This window comes from Anolis sagrei, chromosome 3 (genome assembly GCF_037176765.1).
Source record: "Anolis sagrei isolate rAnoSag1 chromosome 3, rAnoSag1.mat, whole genome shotgun sequence".
Classification (NCBI taxonomy): Eukaryota; Metazoa; Chordata; class Lepidosauria; order Squamata; family Dactyloidae; genus Anolis; species Anolis sagrei.
The window spans coordinates 3,370,579-3,395,000 of record NC_090023.1 but is presented as its reverse complement, the minus strand read 5'-3'; the positions used below and the strand labels follow the sequence as shown (position 1 = coordinate 3,395,000).

Sequence of the window (24,422 nt, the reverse complement as noted above, 5' to 3'; positions counted from 1 at the left end):
TATACATATCTACACACACACATATGCCCACACATATATGCACCCATATATATGCAAACACGCATATATACACAGATACACACATATATACACACACACAAAACACAATTTTGTCAAGGAACTGCCCATGCCACGCTTTGATGTGCCAGCTGTCAGCTCTGGTGTGGAGTGCGGTTTTCTTGTACTGACTCTTTGTCTGCTGTGCTTTGAGAAGTTTCCGATTAGTGCAGATGCCCTTGTCAGCAAAAGATACAAAAGGCTGTGTTATGATGTGGCTGTGGCATCTGCAAGCCTTATGGGAACAACAGTGCCAAATAGGATCCTTTTCGTCCAGCAATCCAAGGGAGGCTGAATCAGTTTTGGGAATGAGATTCAGGACCCTGGAGAGGTCCTGTGTGGACTGGAGTGATGCCTGTGAAACCCAGCATTGAGTCAATGTTCTGGCACTGATCACTTGGCAAACCAGAAACCACACTAAGGATGAAATCCACTAAGGATGAAATTCTGCCATTTACATCCAGGCTTTCCATATTTTAGGATGATGGACAAGGGGAAGCCAACGGGAAAGCAGTGGCAGGAACATCTGTGCCTTCCAAACAGTGTCTCAGTTTCTGCTGTCCAAGTAAGTGGAGAATACATCTCTCTCGCTATCTATCTATCTATCTATCTATCTATCTATCTATCTATCTATTATCTATCTATTAGGGCTGGGCGGTTTCGTTTCGTAATTTCATAATTCGTTAAAAATTCGGTTTTTTTTATAACGAAGCGATATTGAACCATTCAGGAGCAACTAAAAAATGAAACAATTTTTTCCAATTCGTTTCGTAATTGTTTCGTAATTGTTTCATTATTGATTCGTTATTGATTCGTAAATGTTTCGTTATTATTTCCGCATGTCTGGTGCAAGTTTTAGGGTTGCTGTTTGTTTTCTCAGTGAAAAAAATATATAATTATCACACCAACAGTCAACCACAGAGGGAGAGGGAAGCTTCAGAAGTTTTTTTAGCGTATTGCGCGATCGCGGCCGCCATTAACGAATCGATTCGTAATCGATTCGTAATTCTTTCGTAATTGTTTTATGATTTTCGAAATTTCGTAAATATCGAACTTTTTTTAAGGAAAATTTCGGAATTCTTTTAAATAACAAAATGCAAAAAAACCCTAAAAACGAATCGAGTTTAGAAACAAATTTTTCCATGTTTGGACAGCCCTACTATCTATCTTCTTTATCATTCTATTCGACCCTTTTTCTACTCATCCATCCATCTATCCATCCATCCATCTATCATCCTATCCTTCTACTAATCTATCTATCTATCTATCTAAAGTCAAAGGCTAGGTGAAGTAGCCATTTGTGTTTTCACTGAATTGCGTGTTGCTAGTTGAAGTGACCCTCTGTGATGGTACAAGGAAAGAAAGTGGAAGGGGGAAAGAAAGGAGAGAGCCCTCAAGAGAGCCACGTTGCCAGGGGACATTGTGAGGTAGACCTTCTCAGAGTTGGAGAAAAGAAAAGAAAGGGAAGGGAAAGGGGAAGGGGAAGGGGAAGGGGAAGGGGAAGGGGAAGGGGAAGGGGAAGGGGAAGGGGAAGGGGAAGGGGAAGGGGAAGGGGAAGGGGAAGGGGAAGGGGAAGGGGAAGGGGAAGGAAGGAAGGAAGGAAGGAAGGGAAGAAACAGGAAAGGAATGAAGGAAAGGAAAGGGAAAGGAAGAAAGAAAGAAAGGAAGAAGGAAGGAAGGAAGGGGAAAGGAAGAATGAAAGGAAAGGGAAAGGAAGAAAGGAAGGAAGAAGGAAGGAAGGGAAGAAGGAAAAAAGAAAGAGGAAAGGAAGAAGGAAACGAAAGGGAAAGGAAGAAAGAAAGGAAGAAGGAAGGAAGGAAGGAGGGAAGAAAGGAAGGAATAGGAAAGGAAGAAGGAAAGGAAAAAGGAAAGAAAGAAGGAAAGGAAAGAAGGAAAAAGAAAGAAAGAAAGATGAAAGGAAAACAAAAGGGAAGGGAAGGGAAGGGAAAGGAAGAAGGAAGGAAAAAAGAAAGAACAAAAGAAGGAAAGAAAGAGGAAGAGGAAAGGAAGAAGGAAAGAAAGAAAGAAGGAAAGAAAGATGGACGGAACGGAAGAAGGAAGGAAGAAGAAAGGAAAGAAATAAAGGAAAGAAGGAAGGAAGGAGGAAAAAAGAATAGAAGAACAGAAAGAAGGAAGGAAAGAAGGCAAGAAAAAAAGAAGGCAGGAAGAAAAAAGAAAAGAAGGAAAGAAGAGAGAGAGAAAGAAAAAGAATGGAAAAATAATGAAGAAGGAAAGGATGGAGAGTAGAATATAGAAGGAGGAGGAAGAGAGGGAAGGAAAAGAAAAGAAAAGATGAAAACCTATGAGGGGAAGGAAAGAGAAAGAGCGAAAAGCAGAAGGCAGTGGCACATCTGGGCAACTCTCAGTATATATGCGAATAATAATAATAATTTACATCCCATTTCTCTCTCTTAAAAAAGACTCAAAACAGCAAAGGACTCAGAGTAAACCACAGAGTGTGGAGTGTTCATTTCATCTACGCGTGCCCATCTGCAATGACCCGGGAAAACAGAAGCGTCTCCAATGCACAATTCTTATTTCTCCAACTTTGAACTGAATGCAGATATTCAACCTCAGGGGAAAACAGGAGTATAGTGTCTAGATCAAGGGAAGATAGAGGTCCACTCTTTGGCTAGACCTCCTCACCTGGAATAATAGCCCCGTGTCCAGTTCTGGACAGGACAGTAATGGGTTTAGTTGTCAGGCTCAGTAAAGCATCTCCCCTCAGTGCCTCGTACCTGTTGACATCAACACTTGGAGAGTCATTTTGCAATCACTATGTCCTGCAGTGTCCTCTTTCTTTGTCTTTTATGCCTGCGAGCAGATCTTCCCCTCCTTGGTCCAAAGCGGGGCCTCTGCTGCGCACCAGCTGGGCCATGCCATTGGCTTTGCGCATGACGATCTCCCGGCACCCCACGACAGGAACTGCGACTGCAAGTGTGACTCCAAGCCAGGGCATTGCATCATGTACTCCGCCGTCGCGTGAGTAGCACTCGTCTCTGTTTGCGTTTGAAGACATGTGTAGCGAATTTGTTGATCTATGTTAAATTTTTGATGTATAGCTCTATGTTCCAATGTGGCAGAATTGGCAGAAATAGGGTAGCAACAGTAGAGGCAAGATTAATTTGCATACGTGCAGCCAATTGGTCGTATGCAGATGAGTGTAGGCCAGGATTTGAAAAGGCCACTGAGCCAGAATGGCAGTTGGGGGGAGAGAGCTGAATATTCCAAAGGGGCGGAGTTAAGTTTAAAAATAGGCAGGTAGAGAGTCAAAAAGAGTGAGTTAGGGATTCCTGTTTGTGAAGGACATTTAGGAACTTCTGTGAGAGAAAAGCAGTTAGGAAAATGGAGCTTAAGTTTTAAGGAAAATAAAGAAGTAACTAACAAAACTAACAAAATGAAGTTCAACAGTGACAAATGCAAGATACTCCACTTTGGCAGAAAAAATGAAATGCAAAGATACAGAATGGGGGACGCCTGGCTCGAGAGCAGTACGTGTGAAAAAGATCTTGGAGTCCTTGTGGACAACAAGTTAAACATGAGCCAACAATGTGATGTGGCGGCAAAAAAAGCCAATGGGATTTTGGCCTGCATCAATAGGAGCCTAGTGTCTAGATCTAAGGAAGTAATGCTACCCCTCTATTCTGCCTTGGTTAGACCACATCTGGAATATTGTGTCCAATTCTGGGCACCACAATTCAAGAGAGATATTGACAAGCTGGAATGTGTCCAGAGGAGGGCGACTAAAATGATCAAGGGTCTGGAGAACAAGCCCTATGAGGAGCGGCTTAGGGAACTGGGCATGTTTAGCCTGAAGAAGAGACGGCTGAGAGGAGATATGATAGCCATGTATAAATATGTGAGAGGAAGCCACAGGGAGGAGGGAGCAAGCTTGTTTTCTGCTTCCTTGGAGACTAGGACGCAGAACAATGGCTTCAAACTACAAGAGAGGAGATTCCATCTGAACATGAGGAAGAACTTCCTGACTGTGAGAGCCGTTCAGCAATGGAACTCTCTGCCCCGGAGTGTGGTGGAGGCTCCTTCTTTGGAAGCTTTTAAGCAAAGGCTGGATGGCCATCTGTCAGGGGTGATTTGAATGCAATATTCCTGCTTCTTGGCAGGGGGTTGGACTGGATGGCCCATGAGGTCTCTTCCAACTCTTTGATTCTATGATTCTATAAGTCCCAGTGTGGTTTAAGGCAAAATATAGCTCTGTCAAGAATGTATGAAAATGTAACATATTTGTTGATGTGAAACAGTTGAAGTTTGATAAGAAAAGTTAACTAAGTGAATGATATTGAATGTAAGACTCAAGACTGTAACAGAACATACAAATGTTACCATAAGCGTTGGAGCCAGAAGCTATAAATAAACTTTGTTACTTTGTTTACTACAAGAGTGTCTCAAGCTTGTGATATAAAAGCCTCGAGGAAAAAGCTCACAAGAAAGCCCCAGCTAAATTAAATAGGGGAAAATACATCTGTACAAGGCAGTAAAAAGATTTAAGAGAAAATATTTTTTCCCCACATCGTCACACAATAAAAGACACTTGAAAAAGGACTGAAGTAGTGAAAGGTCATCCCAACATGCAAGGGACAGAAGGGAAGGCACCACAACAAGAGGCAAATAGGGCAGGCTTCCTGCAAAACATGAATGGAGACTCAAGGTGCATCGACACTGTAGAATCGTTATCGAATACCACTACCCCCACTCCTAATTTATAGTTAGAGATTTATAGTTTTCCAAGGACAACAAGCCAGAATGAGATAGAGCAGCATCCTCTCTTTTGCATATTATTGATTTATTTATTTGGGGCGGGCTTTAGCACAGCACGTTAATCACCATGCTGCAATAAAGTTAGGGATTGGTAGTTTTCCAAGGACATGAAACCAGAATGAGATAGAGCAGCATCCTTTGTTTTGCACATTATTGATTGATTGATTCATTCATTCATTCATTCATTCATTCATTCATTTGGGCTAGGCTTTAGCACAGTAGGTTAATCACCAAGCTGCAATAAAGTTAGGGATTGGTAGTTTTCCAAGGACAAGAAGCCAGAATGAGATAGATCATCATTCTCTCTTTTGCATATTATTGACTGATTGATTGGTTGGTTGGTTGCTTGGTTGATTTATTTATTGATTGATTGATTTGGGCCGGGCTTTAGCACAGCAGGTTAATCACCAAGCTGCAAAAAAGTTAGGGATTGGTAGTTTTCCAAGGAAAAGAAGCCAGAATGAGATAGATCAGCACTCTCTCTTTTGCATATTATTGACTGGTCGATTGATTGGTTGATTGTTTGGTTGATTGATTGATTTGGGCCGGGCTTTAGCACAGCAGGTTAATCACCAAGCTGCAATAAAGTTAGGGATTGATAGTTTTCAAGGACAACAAGACAGAATGAGATAGAGCAGCATCCTCTTTTTTGCATATTATTGATTGATTGATGATTGTTTGATTTGGGCCGGGCTTTAGCAGAGCAGGTTAATCACCAAGCTGCAATAAAGTTAGGGATTGGTTGATTGGTAGTTTTCCAAGGACAAGAAGCCAGAATGAGATAGATCATCATTCCCTCTTTTGCATATTATTGACTGATCGATTGATTGGTTGATTGTTTGGTTGATTGATTGATTCGGGCCGGGCTTTAGCACAGCAGGTTAATCACCAAGCTGCAATAAAGTTAGGGATTGGTAGTTTTCCAAGAACAAGAAGCCAGAATGAGATAGATCATCATTCCCTCTTTTGCATATTATTGACTGATCAATTGATTGGTTGGTTGGTTGGTTGGTTGGTTGATTGACTGATTTGGGCCGGGCTTTAGCACAGCAGGTTAATCACCAAGCTGTAATAAAGATAGGGATTGGTAGTTTTCCAAGGACAAGAAGCCAGAATGAGATAGATCAGCATCCTTTCTCTTGCATATTATTGACTGATTGATTGATTGATTGATTGATTGATTGATTGATTTGGGCCGGGCTTTAGCACAGCAGGTTATCAACCAAACTGCAATCAATCTTGCCAACTGGAAGGCTGACAGTTCAAAACCTGTGTCAGGGTGAGCTTCTTACCTTTAGCCCAGCTTCTGCCTACCTAGCAGAAACCCGAAAAAGATAAATGATACAGTGCATGTGTGAAAATGACATCTCCCACCATCCCCTAGACCAGGCCCTTTAGGGGAGGAGGATGCTCCCAATGCACTACTTCCAAGCTGCAAGCTTGCTTCTCCTTGGATTTGTTTGAGAGCATCCAAACCCATAGATATTTCCTATTTCCTATTCCTGGACTGCAACTCCCGGCAAACCTCCAGATAGATAAGATATATAGATTAGATAGAGATAGGTAGTAGGTAGATGGATCAATCAGGCCTCCAGCCTTGTGCAAGCAAGCAAGCAGACACTGATATGAAAAGGCAAACCAATTGAGAGATCGGAACTGGATATTCATCACCATCGTCATCACCATTATCCAATTGAATGCGTATTGTTTTGATTCTGTTTCAGGGAGTGCCACAAGCTCAGCAACTGCAGCAAAAATGCCTATCGCAACCTGTTAGCCAAGAAAGGCAAGAACTGCTTCATGAACTTGCCCAAAGACGACAATGTCATGAAGATCTGCGGGAATGGCATGGTGGAAGGCGACGAGGAGTGCGACTGCGGTATGGATAAGGTGAGCGCATAATGCAGAAGGGCAGGTGAATAAGATGTATATTCTCTGCCCAGAGAATACAGTCCCTTGTTTGTGGATTTCTAGTTTAATTCTCCATTGAAATGTCTGGACCAAGGATTGAGAGCTAGCACAGGGCTGTGATTGGAGTGCTGGATTACAACAGAGCTCAAATCCCGTATAATAATAATAATGATGATGATGATGATGATGATGATGATGATGATGGATAAAAGACTTTGGGAATAAATTTTCAGAGAACAAAATGAGAACCTTGGAAATAGCAACAGAAATGATCACAGAAAGAGTGAAGAGAGTCAAGAATCATAGAATCAAAGAGTTGGAAGAGACCTCCTGGGCCACCATCCAGTCCAACCCCATTCTGCCAAGAAGCAGGAATATTGCATTCAAATCACCCCTGACAGATGGCCATCCAGCCTCTGCTTAAAAGCTTCCAAAGAAGGAGCCTCCACCACACTCCGGGGCAGAGAGTTCCACTGCTGAACGGCTCTCACAGTCAGGAAGTTCAGGTGGAATCTCCTCTCTTGTAGTTTGAAGCCATTATTCCATTGCGTCCTAGTCTCCAGGGAAGCAGAAAACAAGCTTGCTCCCTCCTCCTCCCTATGGCTTCCTCTCACATATTTATACATGGCCCTCATCATATCCCCTCTCAGCCTTCTCTTCTTCAGGGTAAACATGCCTAGCTCCTTAAGCCGCTCCTCATAGGGCTTGTTCTCCAGACCCTTGATCATTTGAGTCGCCCTTCTCTGGACACATTCCAGCTTAGAGTCAATATCTCTCTTGAATTGTGGTGCCCAGAATTGGACACAGTATTCCAGTTGTGGTCTAACCAAAGCAGAATAGAGCATGGGGAGCATGACTTCCCTAGATCTAGACACTAGGCTCCTCTTGATGCAGGCCAAAATCCCATTGGCTTTTTTTCAAGCCAATTCAAGGTGCTGGTTTTGACCTACAAAACCCTGTACGGTTCCGGTCCAGTGTATCTGTCTGAACGTATCTCCCTCTACGTCCCACCCCGAACTCTGAGATCATCTGGGGAGGCCCTGCTCTCGACCCCACCACTCTCACAAGTGAGGTTGGTGGGGACGAGGAGCAGGGCTTTCTCAGTGGTGGCTCCACACCTGTGGAACTCACTCCCGGGGGAAATCAGGGCAGCACCATCCCTCCTCGCTTTCAGGAGGAGGGTGAAGACGTGGTTATGGGACCAGGCCTTTGGGCACTCCGGCAACTAAATCAGACCATCAGGCGAGTAACAGCAGGATTGATGAAGTGGAACGTAAAACTAGATCTATGAGTTAGCGAATGCTGACCAGGTAAAAGGAGAAATTGGGTTTGTATTGGTTTTTATTGATTTTATTGATTTTATGTTAATAATGTATGAATTTTTTGTTAACTGTGTTCTGATGTAATTTTGTGTATTTTGTGTATGATTGTTTTATGATGCAGGCATCGAATTGTGCCTTTGCTTTTGAAAGCCGCCCTGAGTCCCCCTCCGGGCCTCAAATAAATAAATTTTGCCACCATATCACATTGTTGGCTCATGTTTAACTTGTCCAGAACTGGGCATCACCTGGCAATGATCATCTGCACGGATTTTGGCTTAAATATATGATGAGCCTGCACTCAAAAATGGCCGAACAATTCAATGAGATGCTTCAAACTGGAAACATCAACAAATGGATAACAACTGGGAAGGCATATTTGATACAGAAAGATCCAGCAAAAGGGATAATACCAGGAAACTACAGGCCAATGACATGTCTGCCTACAATGTTCAAACTGCTGACAGGCATAATAGCTGATCAAATCCAGGATTACAGACTACAAGCAGAGGCATAACACCGTTGCTCAGATGATCCACTGGAACTTGTGCCACAAATACCATCTGCCTGAGACAAAGAACTGGTGGGATCACAAGCCTGAAAAAGTTACGGAAAATGAACACGTCAAACTACTCTGTGACTTCCAAATTCAGACAGAAAGAGTTTTAGAGTGACTTCTGACCTCACGATTGTGTTAAAAATCCAAGTATGGATCGTCGATGTTGCAATCCCAGGTGACAGCAGGATTGAAGAGAAACAATGCAAAAGCTGACACGATACGAGAATTTAAAGATTGGACTGAAAAACTCTGGCACAAGCCAGTCAAGGGGGTCCCCTTTGGGAGATGGTGGTGGGGTATAATAATAATAATAATAATAATAATAATTATTATTATTATTATTATTATGTTGGTGGACAAGAAAAGAGATTTAAAGATGGGCTTAAAGCCAACCTTAAAAACTGTGGCATAGACATTGGGAACTGGAAGCCCTGTATGCAAAGATACAGAATAGGGGACGATGCCCGGCTTGAGAGCAGTACGTGTGAAAAAGATCTTGGAGTCCTCGTGGACAGGAAGTGAAACATGAGCCAACAATGTGATGTGGCGGCAAAAAAGCCAATGGGATTTCAGCCTGCATCAAGAGGAGCCTAGTGTCTAGATATAGGGACGTAATGCTCCCCATGCTCTATTCTGCTTTGGTTAGACCACACCTGGAATATTGTGTCCAATTCTGGGCACCACAATTCAAGAGAGATATTGACAAGCTGGAATGTGTCCAGAGGAGGGCGACTCAAATGATCAAGGATCTGGAGAACAAACCCTATGAGGAGCGGCTTAAGGAGCTGGGCATGTTTAGCCTGAAGAAGAGAAGGATGAGAGGAGACATGATGTTGTTGTTCATTCGTTCAGTCGTCTCCGACTCTTCGTGACCTCATGGACCAGCCCACGCCAGAGCTCCCTGTCGGCCGTCACCACCCCCAGCTCCCTCAAGGTCAGTCCAGTCACTTCAAGGATGCCATCCATCCATCTTGCCCTTGGTCGGCCCCTCTTCCTTTTGCCTTCCACTTTCCCCAGCATCATTCCCTTCTCTAGGCTTTGCTGTCTCCTCATGATGTGGCCAAAGGACTTCCGCTTTGTCTCTAGTATCTTTCCCTCCAATGAGCAGCCAGGCTTTCTTTCCTGGAGGATGGACTGGTTGGATCTTCTCGCAGTCCAAGGCACTCTCAGCACTTTCCTCCAGCACCACAGCTCAAAAGCATCTCTCTTCCTTCGCTCAGCCTTCCCTAAGGTCCAGCTCTCACATCCGTAGGTGACTACAGGGAATACCATGGCTTTGACTAGGCAATGGATCTTTGTTGCCAGTCTGATGTCTCTACTCTTTACTATTTTATCGAGACTGGACATTGCTCTCCTCCCAAGAAGGAAGTGTCTTCTGATTTCCTGGCCACAGTCTGCATCTGCACTCATCTTTGCACCTAGAAATACAAACCCTGTCACGGCCTCCACATTTTCTCCCTCTATTTTCCAGATGTCAATCATTCTTGTTGCCATAATCTTGGTTTTTTTGACGTTTAGCTGCAACCCGGCTTTTGCGCTTTCTTCTTTCGCCTTGATTAGAAGGCTCCTCAGCTCCTCCTCCCTTTCGGCCATCAGAGTGGTGTCATCTGCATATCTGAGGTCGTTAATGTTTCTTCCAGCAATTTTCAGGAGACATGATAGCCATGTATAAATATGTGAGAGGAAGCCACAGGGAGGAGGGAGCAAGCTTGTTTTCTGCTTCCAGGGAGACTAGGACGCAATGGAAGAATGGCTTCAAACTACAGGAAAGAAAGGAGATTCCATCTGAACATAAGGAAGAACTTCCTGACTGTGAGAGCTGTTCAGCAGTGGAACTCTCTGCCCCAGAGTGTGGTGGAGGCTCCTTCTTTGGAAGCTTTTAAACAGAGACTGGATGGCCATCTGTCAGGGATGATTTGAATGCAATATTTCTGCTTCTTGGCAGAATGGGGTTGGACTGGATGGCCCAGGAGGTCTCTTCCAACTCTTTGATTCTAGGATTCTATGAATGGAGGGCGAAAGAGAGAAACATGCCAAGAGGAAAGCACGTCAACCCAACCTTGACCAGGACCGCCTTCTACTTGGAAACCGATGCCCTAACTGCGGGAGAGCATGCGGATCAAGAATAGGGCTCCGCAGCCACCTACGAACCCACCGCCAAGACACTACACTTGGAGGACCATCAACCTCAAACTACAAGGGATCACCTAGCAACAACATAGCCTCCTGGCTGTGTAGCAGTGCCTCAAGACCTTGGCTTGTACTTAAACACAATTGGCTCTGACAAGATTACAATCTGCCAGCTGTAAATGGCTACCTTACTGGGATCTGCACGTATATAGACCTTATGAAGCTAAAGTTTCCAGGATTCCAGAACATTGAGCCATGGAAGTTCAAGTGCTGCCAAACTGCATTTGTTGTGCAGTGCAGATGCATCCTAAACATTAGATTGAAACACATTAAGAACACTAATCTCCCGGAAGAGTGCGTAACCCACCCGATCTCCTTGACCAACAGGTCTGCCGAGAGAGCGGATGTTGCCTAAAAGACTGCACCCTGAAACTGAATGTCAGCTGCTATTATGGAGGCTGCTGCAAAACATGCAAGGTAAGATCTAAGCCTTGATCCTTTCTGCCTTTGAGGGCCAAAGTGTTTGTGTCATTTCTCTTTGATGGAGATCTTCGATCTCATCACATTGAGAGGGGAATGGACAGGTGACCATATCAGGGGTCTCCAAAAAGGTACTTGGGATTCACGGCGACCCATAGATTCGGCAGTCTCCAGACTAGGCATGGGCCAGCTTGGGTCCTCCATGTGTTTTGGACTGCAACTCCCACCATTCCAAACAGCTTCAGGCTCCTTTTCCCTTTCCTTTTCCCTTTCCTTTTCCACTTAAGCAGCTGAGGAGGAACAGGAAAGGGCCTGAGGCTGTTAGGAATGGTGGGAGTTGAAATCCAAAACATCTGGAGGTCTGTTGGAACTGTTGCCTATCTGTGAAGATCCCTTGGCAACAGATATTTTATTCCTGTTCCAAACTATTTACAGTTACTTACAGAGAAACAGCTCCAGAAGCAATCATGACAAAAGAGAAAGATCAAGGACATGGGTCAGTCCTTATATAATAATAACATACACACGGCAAACATTCAGTGCCATTTTGGACAGACAAGGACACAGACAGGCAGAACAGAAAGGAGGGGTGTTGTGTCGACGTCCAGCTTTTTGGTGCCTTGGAGGTTGTGCTCGAATCCAGCCACAGGGGGGTGCTGTCACTCCATCCTCTATGAGCAGCGGTTCTCAACCTGGGGGTCACGACCCCTGGCGGGGTCGTTAGGCCATTTTCTGGGGGTCACCAAGGTGCTTTGACTGGCCCCACCCCCACCACTCCTGGCAGGCTCTTCCTCCTGCTCTTCCCACAGAAATGTGGGTAGTCAGGAGGAGGAGCTTTGGAGGCAAAGGAATGGGGGAAGAAGACTCACCCTTTGTTTAGGCCGCAAGGTGAGTAAACCTCGTCTTGCCATCCTCATGCCTGGCCATCCGTGGAGCCTTCACCGCCCAGCCTTTGCCTCCTACCAGCTCAGAAGGGAGTGAGGGACGGGTGGAGGGAGTTCTCTGTGCCAAGTTTGAGTGCATTGCATGGCTGCATGAGTTCAGAATGCTGTTGGATGGGAGAGGACTATATATCCCAGCAGCTCCAAAATGCCAAGGTACTCCAATCCTCTCCAGTAATTTCTGTTGGTTATGGGAGTTCTGTATGCCAAGCTTCTTCAATTCCATTTTTGTTGGAGTTCAGAATGCTCTTTGATGTCTGAGGAACTATAAATCCCAGCAACTACAACACCCAAATCCATTTCCCCCAGATTCCACCATTTTTCAAATTTGGGCATATTGAGTATTCATGCCAAGTTTTGTCCAGATCCATAGTCATTTGGGTTCTCAGTGCTTTCCGGATGTAAGTGAACTACATCTCCCATAAATCACTGTCAATTCCTCCCAAACTCCTCCAGTATTTTCTGTTGGTCATGGGAGTTCTATGTGGCAAGTTTGGTCCAGGTCTGTAATTCGTGGGGGATCACAGTGGTCTGTGGAAGTCAAAGCTGAATTGGTTGAAGGTACCGCAAATCCCATCATCAATTATCCATACTCCCCTAAACATATTATTTTTGTGATTAATCACTATGTTTTAATTATGTTCAATTTGTAACAATGAAAATACATCTTGCATATTAGATATTTGCATTAAAATTCATAAAAGTAGCAAAATTATTTTTGAAGTAGCAACGAAAATAAGGTTTGGGGTTTACCACAACACGAGGAACTTTATTTGGGGGTCACCGCATTAGAAAGGTTGAGAACCACTGCTCTATGAGTTATGTGGGATTAACATAACTCAAAAACCACGAATTGACACCAAAAGGATTGTTTTCCATCCAATGGTGTGGAGTTTAAAGTCAGAGGGCTTTTCCTGTCCTGGAGTGCAACAGCCATGGAGCCAAGCACGTTTACTTAACCCCAAGTCCCCCAACACGGAGCAAGAAATACCAGGTGTCCAAGCTGCATTCAGGAAAGGAAGAGGCACTAGGGATCGTATTGCAAAACTTAAACATAAACATACACTTCAGAGGCAGATGTGAAGGACTGTTTACTTCTTTTCCACAGATTAACAAGGAAGGGACGCTCTGCAGGGAAGCTGCTACTGAATGCGACCTGCCGGAATATTGCAGCGGGAGTTCGGTCGATTGCCCAGCTGATGTCTATAAGCTAGATGGGACGCCGTGCGGGACCGACCACCGCTGCTACTTTGGGGAATGCCTTGATCTCCATCAGCATTGCAGGATTCTCTTTGGCCAAGGCAAGACTCACTCCTGGCTTGCTTCCTATTGAAATGGCAGGGAAATAGGTTTTGAGGAAAGGAGAGATAATGACCAAGAGACATCCTTTCGGGAGATCAGAAAAGAACGACTTTATTTCCAGCTGGCGACTCTGGTGTGGACTCATGTCCCAAAAGTAAAACCAGAGCCCCGAAACAGGCGTGGACGATGGCTTTTATAAGTTTCAGACTCAAGTAGACAAAGAACATACGTCTTCATACAATCATCATCATCCCTACGTCATCCTGGCATCATAAGAATATCAGGTTCCCCCTCCAACATGCAAAAAGCATGTCTCTGTGTCTTGCTGAAACCAGAGCAAGCATGGAGTGTTCCTCCTCCCTCTTGGCTGTGCTTACAGTCATCCATCAAAGAGGCCCTCTGACAGGTCAAGAGGCTTCTTACTTAGAGGGGGCCTTCTTGTACCAGCCCGTGTCTTATCTCTCTTCTGGAATGCATACCCCCCCTTCCTCTTCAGCCCCTTTTGGAGACAAGCCGCTTGCTTGCCTGTCAGCTACACAGAGGGAACTAGATTTTCCTATACATTTAAAGTACATATGATTTTTATGCATAAATCAATCAATAAATATCTATTTTTCCAATATCTCCTCATCAATTCCCCCCTTTAGGTGCTTTTAAGACTTTTTTCTGGTATTATTATTATTTCTTTCCAGTCTAAATAAGTCTAAATGCACCTACTTAACTTCTGTTTTGAGAGCAATTTCCTTCCTTTATTCAAAAGCATTTACCTGGGGGTGTTTTCACAACCTGAATTAATCTATGTTGCAACCATTGAAAAGACTAGGAGGATTTAAGACTCAATGGTCTGACTTTTGGTCTTATAAGACTAGAGTAGCCAAACTATAGCTTCCTTATTAATCAAAGGCAGACAGAAATGAAAATTTTACAACTGACTCATAATGCTCATATATCCCAAGTTAGCATTTCTCCCATTATTGATCAAACATACATTTTGGCATGCTTATTGAACCAGTTACCAATTCACAAAATTGACACATAAATAAACACATATATTACCCACAAAGTTCTCATTCTTCTGGAATCTGGCCGTACGTTGAGTAACCGTTCCTGTGGGTTACAGTAAGGCCTAGCTCCGTCTTCTTTCCTCTCCAGTTGTGGGTCTGACAGTGCGTAGAGCTTAGTCGCTTCCAGGTATGGAATAAGCTGCAGTGTCTAGCCCAATCTTCTCATCCTACAGCAGGTGCAGATCTGACAGTACGCAGGGCAAGAGCTTCCGGGTTGTCTTGCAGTAATGTCTAGTCTGAATCTTCTTTCTGCCACCTTTCTCCATTTGGTTAGAACAACCACAATCCTGTGTTAATTTAAGCTTTAGTGGGTGTTTTGAATCTAGAATAGCTTGCTAACTGGGAGCAGTTAGACTCAATTCTACTCCAAGGGAGCAAGGTTTGATTTCTGCTACCTTAACTGCACTAGGTGATGTAAAAATCACCACATAGACCTTCCCATTTGAGTTGCACCATTTCTCATTACCAATCTTTAACCCACACCTCATCCCCTTGCTTAAACAAACAAATAGGGGTCAGGTGTGTGTATGTCCTGAACTCATTAAGCATTTGCCATAACTCTTACAGCATTTTCCCAAAGCAACCATTCCCTGTCTCTTTGCCTGGGCCCTTCATGCTATTCCCCTTGTGACCCTGGGAATGAAGGAGAGGGCCTCTCAAAAAGCATTGCAAAAAGAGACAGTTCAATGGTTCAGGTGGGAATGCATCTAATATGTACCACTGTTACAGCTATGGCTTCAAAGAGTACATTTACACAATGCTGAGTACCTGGGGGCTGGCATTGCCCCTGACACTGTTTTTGGCACAGGTATGACACCTAGCTGAAGCTGCCATTGTCAAGAAAGTGAAGACAATCTATGTTTAACTGTCTTTCTACAAGCTTAGCTAGTGTCATTTTCCTGAAATGACTCATGAGTTCCTTTTACTACCTCTCATGCCATGGTTCTGGGGACAATTATTCTTCCATCTGAAAAGAGCTCACCAACCAATAGAGTTAGCTAAGTCTATTGCACCATTGTCCTGGGCCCATTGCTGTTCTTCTTAATTATAGGTGGGCTGCACACTGGGATTGGGCAAAGGAAGTAGGATAGCCACCTGGAGAGACTTGGCATCTGCTTCTTTGTGGCAGCTGCATCTGCTCTCTGGTTGATTTCTGGCTAAAGGATCCTGCCCTGCCCTGTACATTACAACCACCTGTTTTGGGACCCATACAGCTTCTAAGAAATGCAATATCTTTTTCTGAATGTTTGACTGGTTGGCATGCTGCAGTTAAAAGTCCTCTTTCTTTGTAAAGCACACCATGGACATGTAGTACTGAAAGTACTGAAAATACATGCTCTGTATCAGTGTATATGTTAAGCTGAACTTCTTACAATGAAACATCAGCCAAGTCAGGACAACTGGCATAAATTGTGTCCATTTTTCAATACATCTATGATGTTCCTTTTGCAGGAGGGTAGCAAGTTTAAAAGGTAGAGCATTGCTGAACCTTTAATGTAAGGATTCACAACAGTGCCTGATGTTTTTGCATTCTTGAGGTGCTAAGCATTTGGTTTCTTTGAGTTCTAAAAGTCTATGGTTTGAGTTAAATGCCTGTTGCTACATCTTCCTTCTCAGCAACATAACAAGTGAAGGATTTAGTTACTTCAGGGTGCTGTCCTCAACGCAGACATTATTTGCTGAAAGGCAGCATTTTACTCTTGTGTCCACTGGAAGGGCTCTCTTTCACCCCCCTTTGTAACTTGACACAAGAATTTGCCAATTACTTCATAGAGATCCAAATTTCACAGAACTTTGCTGCACCTATGACTTGTATTTGACTTGCTTCCTTGTATTAGGGGTTAAGATTTGGCAGATGGCTTGCTTCCACTCCTATGACCCTCTTTTATCTGGAATCCTAAGTATTTGACTTCAGTTTTTGCACGGCTGGGTCTAGGAATTGGAGTGTTTTCTTCTGACTGACTGACTGACAGACTCCTGGAATCGGCTGTACTATTTCCGGAGATATGCATTTGGCTATTCCGGGGGGCTGTTTTCTGCCCATACCTCAGGAGTTTCAAACTTTCTCTTATTCATTTTTCTCTGAGCCTTTTTAAACTACTAGCAGCCTCCACCATGAGATAGGTGAGGTGCAAAAGGCTTGTTATTTTCTAAAGCCATCTTAGCAAAATCATTTTCCTCAAAGAATAATATTGGACTTTGTTTGCATAGCAAGTCACTTCCCAGCAATGAACTGGGCAGTTATATATAGAAAACTGATGGTAACTTCTTTTGTTGCTAGCTGACTTTTTCTTCCTCTTTCTTTCTTGCTTAGAAAAGGATGTAGGCATTGATCTCCAGTGGCTCCCATGAGCTTTATGGCTTTCTGGGTTATGGTGCCACTGGGGTGGTAATAACTGATTTCTTCTGCTCTTATGTCTACTAAAAATGTTTTCTGGGATCCTACTATTGCCTTGAATAGGGATCCTAAGGTTAGAACTCTTGACTGACTACAGTCCTCTTCTCGCCCTCTTCATTGGGGGCATTTTTTTTTCTTCCCCTGGCTGCTCCTGTGACTCTTGATAGAAGGGCAGCTCTCTGGGTCTTCCTATCTGCAGCCTTTTTCTCTTCCTCTCATAATCTGGAACTTTTCTCATTCAATGTCCATGATTCTTACAGTTCAGACATTGATTCGGCTCCAGAAACTGTCCTCTTTTCTGGCTCATACTTCACCCTCTGTTTCACCCTCTTTTTATTTGCCTTAATGCTGCTGATAAGAAAATGGCTTGAGCCTTCATTTGTCACTGCTTATCTTCTCCTTTTGATCTCTATTCACAACCACTCAGCTGTTAGAAACGAGCGGCTGTGGACTCAGGCGGCATAGAATCTGGGTCATCTATATCATCTGATGGGGAAAGATTCAGGTATCTTCTATGTAGGGACACTGTGGTGTTGGAGGGCTATTCTGGTTTCTTGCTGATGCTGGCTGGAGGGCTGGATTTGCAGGACTTCTGCGGATCTCCCATCATCTCAGTAGAGTAGGGAGGTTAGGCATTTCTTAATCAAAAGAGTGGGACAGGATAGGAGATTTGATCTCATTTATTCCTGCCAAAAATCTAGTTTTGCAAAACTTTTCTCAAAATCTGCTAACATGTACCCTAGCAGGGATTTAAGCTTGCTTCTTTATGACCATCACATGTTTTAGACAAACAGACAACTAATACACAAAAGAGGGGAAAAGGTATGTGGGACCTAACCACACAACATCTGAACTCTTTCATACAACATACAACATTGATTCACTCATACAGACAATCAATCATACAACAATGTACCTAGGCTTTTCCCAACCTTTTCCTTTTTCTCTCTCTCTCTCTAGGCAGTCGGTTTCCCTTTCTGGCACACCCAAAAATCCCAAAAAATCTACTCGGGACTGCCTTTTTCCCAGATTAATTACTCCTGGGTTGGTCACTAGCAAACACAGCTATGACCTGTCCTGACGTCTACACTCTTCTAAATGTTCTTTTTTCACATTCATACTTGCCTGTCCGTCGTTTTCAGTCTCCTCTGGTGAAAGGAAAGAACCCCGTCAGGAGCAGCCGCCCTGCTCCAAGCTTCAAGTGATCCCTGGCATCAAACAGAGACACCCCAGCTGGTAGGGTTCAGTTGTTGGTTGGACGCCGGCTTGGCTGACTCCTGAAGGCGTTCCCGATCTCAAAATCTCTCTCTTGGCTTCTCTCTCTCTTGACCTCCTTCAAATCTTCTGCCTGTTACTCCTGGACCTGGCTCGCCAAAATGAAATGGCAGGGAAATAGGTTTTGAGGAAAGGAGAGATAATGACCAAGAGACATCCTTTCGGGAGATCAGAAAAGAACGACTTTATTTCCAGCTGGCGACTCTGGTGTGGACTCATGTCCCAAAAGTAAAACCAGAGCCCCGAAACAGGCGTGGACGATGGCTTTTATAAGTTTCAGACTCAAGTAGACAAAGAACATACGTCTTCATACAATCATCATCATCCCTACGTCATCCTGGCATCATAAGAATATCAGGTTCCCCCTCCAACATGCAAAAAGCATGTCTCTGTGTCTTGCTGAAACCAGAGCAAGCATGGAGTGTTCCTCCTCCCTCTTGGCTGTGCTTACAGTCATCCATCAAAGAGGCCCTCTGACAGGTCAAGAGGCTTCTTACTTAGAGGGGGCCTTCTCGTACCAGCCCGTGTCTTATCTCTCTTCTGGAATGCATACCCCCCCTTCCTCTTCAGCCCCTTTTGGAGACAAGCCGCTTGCTTGCCTGTCAGCTACACAGAGGGAACTAGATTTTCCTATACATTTAAAGTACATATGATTTTTATGCATAAATCAATCAATAAATATCTATTTTTCCAATATCTCCTCATCACTATCACTTAGAATCATAGAATGATAGAGCTGGAAGGGACCCCAAAGACCATCCACTCCAACCTCCTGTCATGAGCAATCCAGCAGGTTATCATTACACTATGTACCAAATTTAAAAAAAAAATATTTTCCAGGTTTGAAAGTGTTATTTCCTGTTTAATTGTGTGCATATTCTTTTTTTTATATATAAACATTTTATTTTTTATTTTTCAAAGGACATTTTTTTTCAATACATCCAATCACCCAGTGCTAACCCTTCACCCCCGACCAGCCAATTACAATATTTATTCCCAAAAATCAGTTGTTTCTATTACAGGTTTGGTCCCCTTACCTTCTATATATACATATTCTATCAATTTCCCCCAAATCTTCCCAAAATCATCTTTTTTTGATAATCCTCTTTTAACCTTAATGTTTCCTGTCAGTTTATCATTTATTGCGATGTCCCAGATCTCCCTAGACCACTCTTCCAATTGGCACTCCCCTCCTTCTTTCCATTTTTTAGCTAGTAATAATCTTGCTGCTGTGACCAGATTGGCAATTAATTCTTTTAGTTCTTTTGGTATTTTAACATTGTCAATAAATGACAGCAGTGCTATCTCCGGTGTTCCTGTTATCTCTATTTGGGTGATTTTTCTTATTTCTTGAAATACATTTTCCCAAAATTTTTGAGCATATTTGCAAGACCACCACATGTGTATATATGTGCCAGTTTCTTGACAGCCCCTCCAGCACTGCTTAGAATGTTTCTTGTCAATTTGATTTAATCTGATTGGTGTGAGGTACCACCTCCACACCACTTTATAATAGTTCTCTTTTATTCTTATTGACATATTTTTTAAAATACGCATATTCCACATTCCTTTCCAGTTTTGTGGGTCTATTACTTTATTACAGTCTAACTCCCACATTCTTTTAACGTGGTCCTCCTCCTGGACTCCTTCTAGCAGCATTTTGTAGATATCACTTGTTATACCTTTTGTTCTTTCTTTTCCTTCCTTACTTCCTCTTTGGTTAATCATTTCTTCAAATTTGGTAAGTTCTCTCTCTCCTTTATATTTCTTTCTTATTTCCCTTAACCATCTTTCAAGTTGTAGAACTTTGTACCATCCAATGTTCCCTCCTAATAACTGGACCTTTATCTCATCTATATTTTTCATCTTTGATTCCCAATCTTTTAATTTCGTTATTCCTTTTTCCTTAAATTCACTTTCCAACTCCTTTTTGAGATTTATGGGGAAATTATGTGTAATCAACACCGGTGTTAATGGGGATATCGATGGTATTAATTTTTCTTCATATTTAGACCATATTCCCAGTATGTTTAATTGTGTAGTCCTGATTTTGAAAGTAGTTGTTCTACCTCAGAAACCTCCTTTTTGTGTCTGCCACAAACTACGCTGAATTGGTTGAGATTCTATGGGGTACAAGAGAGGAGATTCCATCTGAACATTAGGAAGAACTTCCAGACTGTGAGAGCCATTCAGCAGTGGAACTCTCTGCCCCGGAGGGAGTGTGGTGGAGGCTCCTTCTTTGGAAGCTTTTAAACAGAGACTGGATGGCCATCTGTCAGGGGTGATTTGAATGCAATATTCCTGCTTCTTGGCAGAATGGGGTTGGACTGGATGGCCCAGGAGGTCTCTTCCAACTCTTTGATTCTAGGATTCTATTCATTCAAAAACTATAGCAAAATGTGCTTCAGGATGTCCGCCAAAAACATTATTGAAGGCTTTGATGGCTGGAATCACTGGGTTGCGGTGAGTTTTTCAGCCTGTCTGGCCATGTTCCAGCAGCATTCTTTCCTGACGTTTTGCCTGCATCTGTGGCTAATGGCATCCTCAGAGATCTGTTGGAAGTGAGGCAAGTGGAGTATATATATATCCATGGAATAATGTACATGGTGGGAAAAAGAAGCCTTGTCTGTTTAAAGCAAATGTGCAATTAGCACACTTGAATCAGCATTTGAGTAGCCATGACGTTTTCAAAGTCAATCAATGAAGGTATCTGCAGAGAGGTAGCCTGGCCTTTGTTGCCTGGAGGCACCCTGTTTGGGAGGTGTTCACTGGCCCTGGATTGCTTGTTGTCTGGAGTTAATTATTTACTATCTGGCTTCATTAATAATTTGCCTATGGAAGGTCAAAGGTCTTGAAGTTAAAAATGCAAAGATACAGAATGGGGGACGAGGCCTGGCTCGAGAGCAGTACATGTGAAAAAAAATCTTCGAGTCCTCGTGGACAACAAGTTAAACATGAGCCAACAATGTGATGTGGCAGCAAAAAAAGCCAATGGGATTGTGGCCTGCATCAAGAGGAGCATAGTGTCTAGATCTAGGGAAGTCATGCTCCCCATGCTCTATTAGACCACACCTGGAATATTGTGTCCAATTCTGGGCACCACAATTGAAGAGAGATGTTGACAAGCTGGAATGTGTCCAGAGGAGGGCGACTCAAATGATCAAGGGTCTGGAGAACAAGCCCTATGAGGAGCGGCTTAAGGAGCTGGGCATGTTTAGCCTGAAGAAGAGAAGGCTGAGAGGAGATATGATAGCCATGTGTAAATATGTGAGAGGAAGCCACAGGGAGGAGGGAGCAAGCTTGTTTTCTGCTTCCTTGCAGACTAGGACGCGGAACAATGGCTTCAAACTACAAGAGAGAAGATTCCACCTGAACATGAGGAAGAACTTCCTGACTGTGAGAGCCGTTCAGCAGTGGAACTCTCTGCCCCGGAGTGTGGTGGAGGCTCCTTCTTTGGAAGCTTTTAAACGGAGGCTGGATGGCCATCTGTCAGGGGTGCTTTGAATGCAATATTCCTGCTTCTTGGCAGAATGGGGTTGGACTGGATGGCCCATGAGGTCTCTTCCAACTCTTTGATTCTATGATTCTATGCTTGTATGATGCACACACATTATTATAAAATATATATAAACCAAGGCAATTCCTTTGTTTAGCACCCTGTTTTCTGGAATACCAGCAGGGTCCATATCTGTTTGGTGCCAACTGGGAATAAACCGTACTTTTGCAGACGTCAGGAATTCTCTTTTGTCTCTTTTCCTCAAACCTTCTCCTTGCCATTTCCAAGCCATTGTTGTTTCTGTAGTATTGTACAGGCACAATGCTTTTAATCCCTAGCCTGTGTTTCCAATTAAGACTAGAAACCAAGGAGATTCTTAAGATTCCAATGATTTATTTTGCAAGGCCTGTCATGAATCAAGCCAAGAAAGTACCACATAGAGCAAAGAAATGGCAGCAGCTTTTATGCATGGTTTTAAACTTCACCACACTCACATAGAATCCTAGAATCAAAGAGTTGGAAGAGACCTCCTGGGCCATCCAGTCCAACCCCATTCTGCCAAGAAGCAGGGATATTGCATTCAAATCACCCCTGACAGATGGCCATCCAGCCTCTGTTTAAAAGCCTCCAAAGAAGGAGCCTCCACCACACTCTGGGGCAGAGAGTTCCACTGCTGAACGGCTCTCACAGTCAGGAAGTTCTTCCTCATGTTCAGGAGGAATTTCCTCTCTTGTAGTTTGAAGCCATTCTTCCATTGCGTCCTAGTCTCCAAGGAAGCAGAAAACAAGCTTGCTCCCTCCTCCCTGTGGCTTCCTCTCCCATATTTATACATGGCTATCATATCTCCTCTCAGCCTTCTCTTCTTCAGGCTAAACATGCCCAGCTCCTTAAGCCACTCCTCATAGGGCTTGTTCTCCAGACCCTTGATCATTTTAGTCGCCCTCCTCTGGACACATTCCAGCTTGTCAATATCTCTCTTGAATTGTAGTGCCCAGAATTGGACACAATATTCCAGATGTGGTCTAACCAAAGCAGAATAGCGCACATGGGGAGCATGACTTCCCTAGATCTAGACACTATGCTCCTCTTGATGCAGGCCAACTTCCCATTGGCTTTTTTTGCTGCCACATCACATTGTTGGCTTATGTTTAACTTGGTTGTGCATTTAACTAATCGGATCAAATTTTGTCATAGTCACTGCTGAATGTTTTTATATTGAATGTTTTATATTGTGTATAAGCTATTTTAAATTGTAAGTCGCTCGGAGCACTTTGGTGGAGAGCGACTAATTAAGAAATAAAGTGATGATGATGATGATGATGATGATGATGATGAAATGTTTGCCTGTGTTTGTTTATATGTTGTAATCCTCTCTGAGTCCCCTCGGGGAGGTGGGGGGGGGAATATTATTATTATTATTATTATTATTATTATTATTATGTTTAACTTCCATGTCTCCATGTTGTGGAATCATGGAAGCGGTGGGATTCTCTTTCCATCTTCCTGACCACCACGTTCTCCTTTTCGCCAACATCTAGGTGCAAAACCTGCTCCGCTGAATTGCTACAAAAAAGTGAACATGAGAGGAGACCGGACTGGCAACTGTGGGAAGGACGGCAATAAGTACAAGAAATGCAGAGAAGAGTAAGTTCCTAGGCTTGTTTGGGAATGTGTCAGGTTTCTTTGGCCCTATGTAATGGAGCAACTTGACAGCCAGAAGAACTTTATTGTTACCATTATCATCATTAGTATAATGATTACTATCCTGCTTTCTTCTCTTAATGAGGCTCAAAACAGCTGAGCTGTTGAAATGCCTTCAGCGCGCAAGGCATACAAATTGCCATCTTTATTTCTGTTGCATCCTAAACTCAGAATGCTTTTGGGTCAGTGTCCTTGTCAATCCTCACAAGACAGAGGTCCTCCAGGTCCCCCATTCTGCCCAGAAGCAGAAATATTGCATTCAAAGCACCCCCGACAGATGGCCATCCAGACTCTGAGTAAAAGCCTCCAAAGAAGGAGCCTCCACCACACTCCGGGGCAGAGAGTTCCACTGCTGAACAGCTCTCCCAGTCAGGAAGTTCTTCCTAATGTTCAGGTGGAATCTCCTTTCTTGAAGCTTGAAGCCATTGTTCATGTCCTAGTTTCCAGGGCAGCAGAAACAAGCTTGCTCCTTCCTCCCTATGACTTTCTCTCACATACTTATACATGGCTTTATATATGGTTGCTTTATATGCCTCCGTTACATTTGTTGTTCTCTGCCATCCAACCGGCTTCATCTTGTGTGGCCCCAAGAGAGATGAGATTGCAGAGACCTTGATCATCAACAGCCCTGCAATAGTCTTGCAAACTTAGAGTGTTAGAGACCCTAAATTGGGTCTTCTTAGGTCCACATCATGGGAGCACGAAAGGAAGTAGACAGTCCCAAAAAAGATCAAAAAACAAGGTTTATTTTGGTTTCTTCATGAAGAAGACAGACAGCCTAACAGCATACGCAGATGCTACCCTTCAAGTGACTGCCGCGTCTTCTTGGCTTTTTACCACCAATATAGAACCTCAAGTAAACAAGAACTTTTTTTGTCATGGAAAGTACTCTCTTTCCAGCCCCCTCCCTTGACCTTTTGATGGAAAGTACCTTATTGTACCTGCAGACTCTGCGCTTAACCACAACCTTTGAATTTAACCACAATACAACTTCTGACCTCTACATGTCACAT

General features: G+C 43.5%; 1 protein-coding gene across 1 annotated transcript in view; it reads left to right on the top strand.

The window, feature by feature from the left end:
• LOC132770296 (disintegrin and metalloproteinase domain-containing protein 29-like) overlaps positions 1-24,422 on the top strand; it is a 60,739-nt gene that overhangs the window by 19,175 nt on the left and 17,142 nt on the right. Inside the window, exons 7-12 of the mRNA XM_067466212.1 lie at positions 538-622; positions 2,882-3,039; positions 6,558-6,723; positions 11,140-11,229; positions 13,282-13,474; positions 23,247-23,352. Of these exons, the coding sequence (XP_067322313.1) occupies positions 538-622; positions 2,882-3,039; positions 6,558-6,723; positions 11,140-11,229; positions 13,282-13,474; positions 23,247-23,352 (798 nt within the window). The remainder of the gene's footprint in view (positions 1-537; positions 623-2,881; positions 3,040-6,557; positions 6,724-11,139; positions 11,230-13,281; positions 13,475-23,246; positions 23,353-24,422) is intronic.